Here is a 7,940-nt window from a genome sequence, read left to right on the forward strand (position 1 = left end):
AAAAAAAAAAAAAAAAAAAAAAAAAAAAAAAAAAAAAAAGCCAGCGGGTCCGTTCCCTTGTGCCAGCAGCCGCTCCGCTGTCTGGGGTGGGCACACGCAGAGGGCTGCGGCCGCTCTCCCCAGCCAGGACGGAGGTGTGATGCAGCCGTTTATTATTCTGGGCAGGTTTGTCTGCAGCACCACATCGGCTTCACCGCTCCTCGTCAGCCGCTCTCTCCTTCCCAGAACATGTGTGCTCCTTCCCCCATCTCGCACCCCGACCCATGGGTTGAGAGGGTCCGTGTCCTTCACGGCTGCCACCCCCAAACTCCTCCGTGTCTGCAGCTACCCTTGTCCTGCTCGGGGATGCTGTTGGAGAGGTGATGCGGCACTGTTGGTGGCTCGGGGGGTCTCGTTCCCACCCAGGTCAGGGCAGTCAGGACCCTGCTCAGGCTCTCCCACCTGGGCTGTATTTTCTCACCCAGTGCACCAAGGGGACCCTTGGGAAGCACTTCTTCCTCTCCAGTGCTGGGGGGCTCTGGAAATGAGTTAACTAGAGTTAGGGCCAGCCCGCTGAATGCCCCTAGAGTCATTAGGAGCTTGTCAGAGCGTTGGCGGTGAAGGAAGCCTGAGTGCAGCTCCCCACTCGTCTGGGACGGATCCTTCCCAAGACGGCCAAGGAGCATGGGAGCCCGTCCGGTGCCGGCAGCGTGGGGCAGAGACTGGCCAGGAATTGGGTCTCTGACCCCAACCTGGGGCTGGAGGAGGGTGCTCAGAGCCAGGAGCCTTCTCCCACCACGGTCCCTCCTTTTGGCAAAGCAAGTCCCCGGGGCTGGCGCTGCTGGAGGGAAGGAGCCACACGGCTGGGCACGGGCTGGTGATGATCGGTGCCCCGTGGGCTCCTTCAGGGGTAATTAAGGACTAGGCCGTTACACTATTAATTAACTGCCTTTCTCTTAATCTCTGAGCTCTCCTTAGAAGATGTTATTTCTATGAAAGAGGAAAAAAATTAGTGTGTTGAGGTGGGGGGAATTATCTTTTTTTCTCTTGATCAGCAGGAGTCTGCTTAATTGGACCTGCCGTCTCCTGCCTCCCGCGGCTGGCAGCCTTCACGCCTTTAAATGATGGATGAGCTCAGCTCCGTGAGGAGCCGTGGGGTGACCAGGCTGGGCATGAGCAAGGATGCTGGGGCAAGGATACCGGTGCCCTAGCCTGGTGCTTTATGGGGTATCAGCAACACTCTGCCCGGAGGGTGCAAGTTTGGGTGCCCCAGAGGCTGCAGTGCTGTGGGGGGAGCATGTCCCTGTGCTCCCCATCCCTTTGCTGCCTGCAGCTGGTGGACAGGACCCTCCCGTGGTGGTGGCATCGCTGCTGTCCCTGAGGTTCAGTTGGTGCCTGTTGCCTCCTGATAATGCCGAGAGCTGCCCTGGGTGTCACTGGCGGTGGGGACGGGGGGGGGAGCTGCTCACAGGGGCCAGGCCCTGGGTCAGCAGTGCGGGGAGAGGTTTATTTTTTTCAGGGTCTTGCTGCCCCAGAGGTTGCACAGCTGGGGTGACCAGGCCTGGAATCGGGGTTGTTTGCTGCGGGGTGGTGCTGGGACAGACCCCTAATGCTCTGGTGCCTGTCTGTTGGGTCTGTGGGGGCTGGCACATCCCATGTCTAGTGGTGTTTTCCCTCCTTCCTCCCATTCTTGTCTGGCACTTGCTCTGCCGCTCTGGACCTCTCTCTCGGTGCTGATGCTGCCTTAGTGGCCATTACCCTTTTGTTACTCATTTATATAGCTCTAGGAAAGTATTTTCTCCCCATCAAGAGCCTCCTTTGCAGGCTCTTCTCTGTAGCTCTGGAGAGGTGTCTGGGAGCGTCGCTGCTGGCATCTGAGCCTGGGAGCAGAGCTGGAGGGTGCCTTGGGTGAGAGAGCCCTTTCCCTCTGGCCCATGCTGCTCCCTCCATGTCCCTAGCTGTCCCCAGCACCTGTCCTATCTGCCTGGGATGCCAGTGGGGGACCCCAGACTCCAAACCCCTGGGAAAAGGCAGGACCTGCGGGGTGCCCGTGGCCCCTGCCTGGCTGCATCCCGCGCTTTTGGGGTTCGCCTGCCCTCGCGGGCAGGGCTGGGGTGTAACCTGGCTGGCACCAGTTTGAGGCTTTGAGAGCCGAGGCTGAGAGCCCGCTCGTTGCCTTCGAGGGAACGACGCGAGAGCTTGCAAGCAGGATACAGAAGGTTTCCTGAGACAGTCTGAAAGAGTCATTAATGCAAAAGCCTCTTTATTTTAGAGAAATGTGCAGATTTTAGTAGCTTCTCTGGTTCTTGCTGAGTGTCTCTGCTGATTAAAAGTCTGCTGGGTGCTGTGAGCTCCCTTCCATCGTGCCAGCTAGCTCGGTGGGATGCTTCTGCTTACCTGTTGGCAGTGCAGCAAGCCAGCGCTCCCGCCCCAGGACGGCAGGAGGAAGCAGCTGTTTTCCACTGCCAAGATGTATTTTTAAACCAAACTGAATGGGAGCGTTTTTCTGGGCTGGGCAGCTGGGGGTTGAGTGAAGAACCACCTGGGCGCCCTTCCTGCCCGGCCCTGCTGTCGCTGGTTTTCCCTGCGGTGTGGCCGAGGGCTCGTGAAACGCCTCGGCCTGTGTTGAGCCTGTCTGAGCTCCCTCTGAGGTCAACTCCAGCTCATCCAGGATTTTTGGTCAAATGATGCTGAATTCTGGGGTCGGGTGAGCGAGCCGGCACCTCCAAACCATGGTATTTCTGGTGGGTGACCCGCCCTTGGGTACCAGTGCTCCCGCTCGCCCATCCCGTGGGGCGCGTGAATTTATTAGTAGGCCTCCTAATGCCGATATTTTTGTTTCCCATCCTTGTTTTTGCAGCTCCAGTTGCTGTGGTATCCAGGGAGCCCTCCTCCTTCTGCGGGAGATGCACGCTGGTCGTTGCTAAGGTCGCCTCCGCGGTAACATGCACATCCTGTTTACACCTTTATCTGGAGAAGTTGGGCTCGGTTAGAGGCACCTGCTTCACCCGGGCAGCCCCCAGGGAAGGGGCCGTGCCGAGCATCCCCCCGCTGGACCCTCGAGGGAGGGTGCTGCAGGAGCCACTGCGCCGGCAAGATGACGAACAACGTGGCTGACCACCACCCCGGGAACTCGGTTGCCGAAGGCAACCATGAGGGGGACTTTGGTTGCTCCATGGTGGAGCTCAGGAACCTGATGGAGCTGAGGAGCGCCGAGGCGGTCGCTCGGCTCAATGACTCCTATGGCGGCGTGCAGAATGTCTGCAAGAGGTTGAAGACGTCGCCAGTTGAAGGTAGGTGGCCATCCTGTGGTCTGCAAGGTGGGACCACCTGCCTGGGTCTGGCTGGAGCCGGGCACGGTTCGAGATGGTGGCTCAAATAACGGTCTTGTGGCTGAGCTCAGAGCGTGGTCCCGCTGCATCGGGCATCCGTCGCAAGCCTCGTGGGAGGTGGCTCCCTGCATCTTAATAAAATGATTGTTTAAGATAGAAAAGGAGGCAAAAGAGAAGCATCTTCCCTGGGGGTTCCCCCAGAGCCCTGCATCCCCTGGGAGGATGGAGCGGAGGTGGGATGCATGCAGGGGTGAGGAGGGGTGTAGGGGGGGCTCCTCTCTGCAGCCCAGCTGCTGCCCCGCAGGTCAGTGCCAGCTTTTCCCGTTTAATGATTTACAGCACTAACGGCAGGGCTGCGTGGGGTGTGGGTGAAGGAGAGTGTAAAGGTTGGAGAGCGCTGAGGAGCACGCCTGGAGAGGTGGCTGGGCTTGTTTGCTGGGTGTCAGCATCTCGCCAAGGGATGGGCAGCACGTCCCCAAAGGGGTCGCTGCTGGGGGTGGGGGGATGCAGGTGGGTCTCCCCCGGATCTATAAGGCTTCTCGAGCAGCTGTGGGAGTTTAAAACCTGGTTGGGTGCTTCTGAGCATCACAGGTTTGAGTGGTGGCAGTGACGCTTGTCTGTGGGTGCCAGATCACTTCTGGGAGGCTTTGGTGGAGGGATGTCACCTCTCCCACCCGTGGTCTGGGCTGGCCTTTTGGGGCCCCCTGAAAGCTGGGGCTCATGGCGTAGCAGGCTTCTGCACGGCAGTGTACCCCTTCTTTGGCATTAAAAGGGGGTACAGGGCAGAGAGACCCCCTGCTTATGGCACCGAGGGTTTACCTGGGGCTGGCAGGATGCGGCCCCGCGGTGGCTGTGTGGGATGGGGGACGTGGCTGTGAAAACTTGTGGGTTATTATTAGTGCCGTAAGCTGGGGATTAGCGTGTTTCCCAGCTGCGAGTGGGACCGGGAAGGGGAGACAATATCGGGATGTCATTAGAGAAGAGGGGGGGAGTCCCGGTGGAAATACCAAGTGCAGGTCGCAAAACAATGTGTTTGGCCCTGCCAAACTGGGAGCGTGCTCCTTTGAGGGTGGGAGGAGAGGGGAGTGGGGGGAAGCGAACCCGAAAGGCTCTGCCTTGGCCCGACGGCTCTTGCTCCGGGAAGACAAAGGGCTGCCCTCCCATCCCGAGTACTGCCTCCAGGCCCGGGTTGGTGTTGCTGTTTCTTGTGCCCCCAGTGTATCCCTGCCTCACCCTCTTGCTCCCGAGGTGAGCTTTGTTGCCTGTCCCAAACCCCGTCCTGTTGAGCCCAGAGAGCAAAGAAAAGGTGATTTCCTACAAGCTGGGATTTTTAGGAGGAGCACAGGGCACCGCAGGCGAGCTCAGGTGTTTGCAGGGTGGGATGTCCCGGCTGGAGTTTAGTGGAAGACATGCAGTCTGGGGAACTCCAGCTACACCTTAGCACGTGTAGTGTGGGGCTTTTTCCCTCTGGAGGGTCTTTTGGGGAGAGCTGGGGCTGACTCGGACTTGACCCCAAGCCCCTCTCTGCCTGCACACCCTGGCACTGCCCGGCCAAAGCCCCAGAGCGTCACTGGGCCCGTGGGCACGAGGCAGGGCACCGCTGCGTGTGTGTCCCCGCTCCGTGTTGCAGTAGCCAGCACCGTGCAGAACTTGGTGCCCGTCCCTGTGCTCATTATCCCTTTTCTCGTTATCCCGTGGGGATGGGGCGCAGCTCCCACCCGGCATGGGCAGGAGGCGCGTGCCCGTGTGTTCTCCCTTGGTGCCACCAGAGGAGAGGGTTGGCACAGCAGAGCCTGTCTGGGGAGTCCTCCCAGACCTCCTGCCCCACTCTGAAACACAGCAGCTCGTTGTGGGCAGTGGCTGGAGCAGATGATCCCATCCGGGTGTGTGTGGCTCCCGCCCCTGGGTGCTGCTGCCCCTCTCCGTGCCACATCACTGGCTGTCCTCGGTCGAGCCTGGCACTGTCCCCATCGGGCAGGTGCTAGCCACAGTCCCCCCAGGGCGCTGCCTTCACCCCAAGGGTGGTTTTTCCTCGTAGGGTGGGGTCTCCACACATGGGTGTTTGTGCAGCGAGGGGGCCTCTGGCATCGGGGTGGGGGGGTCTGCTGGGACCTGCTCCTCTGGCTCTTGCTCTAAAAGGTGTTGGGGGACCCCAATCCCTCAGGGCTCCTCGCAAAGGGGATTGGCAACAGGGTGGCTCGCTGCTGGGTGCTGGCTTCCCACCTCCTCTATCAGACCTGGCCCGGGGCTGGGTCGGGTAGGGTGGGAAGGGGAGCGGGACTGTGGCGGCGAAGCACAGGCGCCTTCGGTGAGTCACGGATTTCAGCGTCTCCCTTCCTGGTCTCCCCTGGGTGACAAGTGTCAGCAGACACTGCCCTGACTCACCCGTTGGTGGTAGCAGTTCCCGGGGCTGCCGCCTCCTTCCCGAGCCGGGGCACGGAGCCTTCTCTGGGGGCTCCTTGCAGGAAAGCTTTGCAACCCAAAAGCAGCTTTCCCGGGCTGCAGGTCCTCCCCTCTAATCAGGGACCGGTGGCTGCACAGGGTTTTGTTCTCCTGCTGTGACTTGTGGCCTCCATCCAAAATTTCTAATCCACTCCCCCACGAATGGGTCCCCCCAGGCCCTGCGGTGGCCCCAGCCAGGAGGGATTTTCTGCCAGCCTGGAGCGTGCTCAGGGTACGTGCCCACGGCTTCTGCTCTTCACAACCCTCCCTGAGTCAGCACAGATACGTTGAAAGGCCCCAGGAGGGTGGGGGGCAGCTCTAGGTGATGCCCGTAGGTGGGACGGGGGCTTTGGAGGAGCCACACGTGCAGCCTGCCGTGCCCCGTGGCAGCATCCTGCGTCCTCGTGCGGGAGCGTGTGTGTGTGCCCGGCACGCCTGCCCGCGGCACACGCCGTGCCTCCCCGGCCCTGGCGCTGGTATGAGTCAAGCCGAGGCGGTTAGCCATATTTTCCATCTGTCCCGCCGGAGATATTGGGCGGGAATCGAGGCTAGGAGATCCCAGGATCCTGCTGCCTCGTCACTGGCTGGGTGGGGACGCCTGGGCTGCTCTGCCAGCACGTCCCCTCCCTGCAGCCACGGGGTGTAGTCGCAGCAGAAAGAGGGGGGTGCGTGGTGGTGGTGGAAATAGGATTCATCCTGCTGCTTCCTCCTGGCTGGGATGACATGGAGCTGGTGGGGAGGTGTCCCCTGAGCCGGAGGGTTTGTTCCCCCCAGGAGGGCATCACTGCCAGGCTGCTCCAGGCACCGGGATGTGTCCAGGGCTGGGAGTTGGAGCCGCCTGCCTGGTGCATCTCGGGAACTGGCAGCAGCCCCACGGGCCATCTTAAGGTGGAGAGCAGGGGGGCTCAGCGTGGGGCTCCATTAAGGTGGTGCTGGGCAGGGGGAGGCTGCTCTCACCTTGGACCCCATCAGCTTTTTAATGGCTCTGATGCAGAGAACGACAGGGAAGGTCGTGGGGCAAATTACTGTCTCCCATCGCTGGCCCATGCCCTGGGATGGGGTGGCTGTGAAGGCTGCTGTGCTCAGTCTGCTGCTGCCCTGGGGCAGGGGCTCAGGCTCCCCTTTTGCTCCCCTTTTGCTCCCCTTTTGCTCCCCTTTTGCTCCCCTTTTGCTCCCCTTTTGCTCCCCTTTTGCTCCCCTTTTGCTCCCCTTTTGCTCCCCTTTTGCTCCCCTTTTGCTCCCCTTTTGCTCCCCTTTTGCTCCCCTTTTGCTCCCCTTTTGCTCCCCTTTTGCTCCCCTTTTGCTCCCCTTTTGCTCCCCTTTTGCTCCCCTTTTGCTCCCCTTTTGCTCCCCTTTTGCTCCCCTTTTGCTCCCCTTTTGCTCCCCTTTTGCTCCCCTTTTGCTCCCCTTTTGCTCCCCTTTTGCTCCCCTTTTGCTCCCCTTTTGCTCCCCTTTTGCTCCCCTTTTGCTCCCCTTTTGCTCCCCTTTTGCTCCCCTTTTGCTCCCCTTTTGCTCCCCTTTTGCTCCCCTTTTGCTCCCCTTTTGCTCCCCTTTTGCTCCCCTTTTGCTCCCCTTTTGCTCCCCTTTTGCTCCCCTTTTGCTCCCCTTTTGCTCCCCTTTTGCTCCCCTTTTGCTCCCCTTTTGCTCCCCTTTTGCTCCCCTTTTGCTCCCCTTTTGCTCCCCTTTTGCTCCCCTTTTGCTCCCCTTTTGCTCCCCTTTTGCTCCCCTTTTGCTCCCCTTTTGCTCCCCTTTTGCTCCCCTTTTGCTCCCCTTTTGCTCCCCTTTTGCTCCCCTTTTGCTCCCCTTTTGCTCCCCTTTTGCTCCCCTTTTGCTCCCCTTTTGCTCCCCTTTTGCTCCCCTTTTGCTCCCCTTTTGCTCCCCTTTTGCTCCCCTTTTGCTCCCCTTTTGCTCCCCTTTTGCTCCCCTTTTGCTCCCCTTTTGCTCCCCTTTTGCTCCCCTTTTGCTCCCCTTTTGCTCCCCTTTTGCTCCCCTTTTGCTCCCCTTTTGCTCCCCTTTTGCTCCCCTTTTGCTCCCCTTTTGCTCCCCTTTTGCTCCCCTTTTGCTCCCCTTTTGCTCCCCTTTTGCTCCCCTTTTGCTCCCCTTTTGCTCCCCTTTTGCTCCCCTTTTGCTCCCCTTTTGCTCCCCTTTTGCTCCCCTTTTGCTCCCCTTTTGCTCCCCTTTTGCTCC

At 60.0% G+C, this 7,940-nt stretch overlaps 1 protein-coding gene across 1 annotated transcript in view; it reads left to right on the forward strand.

The window, feature by feature from the left end:
• ATP2B4 (ATPase plasma membrane Ca2+ transporting 4) overlaps nt 1-7,940 on the forward strand; it is a 43,135-nt gene that overhangs the window by 10,468 nt on the left and 24,727 nt on the right. Inside the window, exon 2 of the mRNA XM_026864136.1 lies at nt 2,840-3,272. Within this exon, the coding sequence (XP_026719937.1) occupies nt 3,077-3,272 (196 nt within the window). The 5' untranslated portion in view covers nt 2,840-3,076. The remainder of the gene's footprint in view (nt 1-2,839; nt 3,273-7,940) is intronic.

This window comes from Athene cunicularia (assembly GCF_003259725.1).
Source record: "Athene cunicularia isolate RWA chromosome 26 unlocalized genomic scaffold, athCun1 chr26_part1, whole genome shotgun sequence".
NCBI lineage: Eukaryota > Metazoa > Chordata > Aves > Strigiformes > Strigidae > Athene > Athene cunicularia.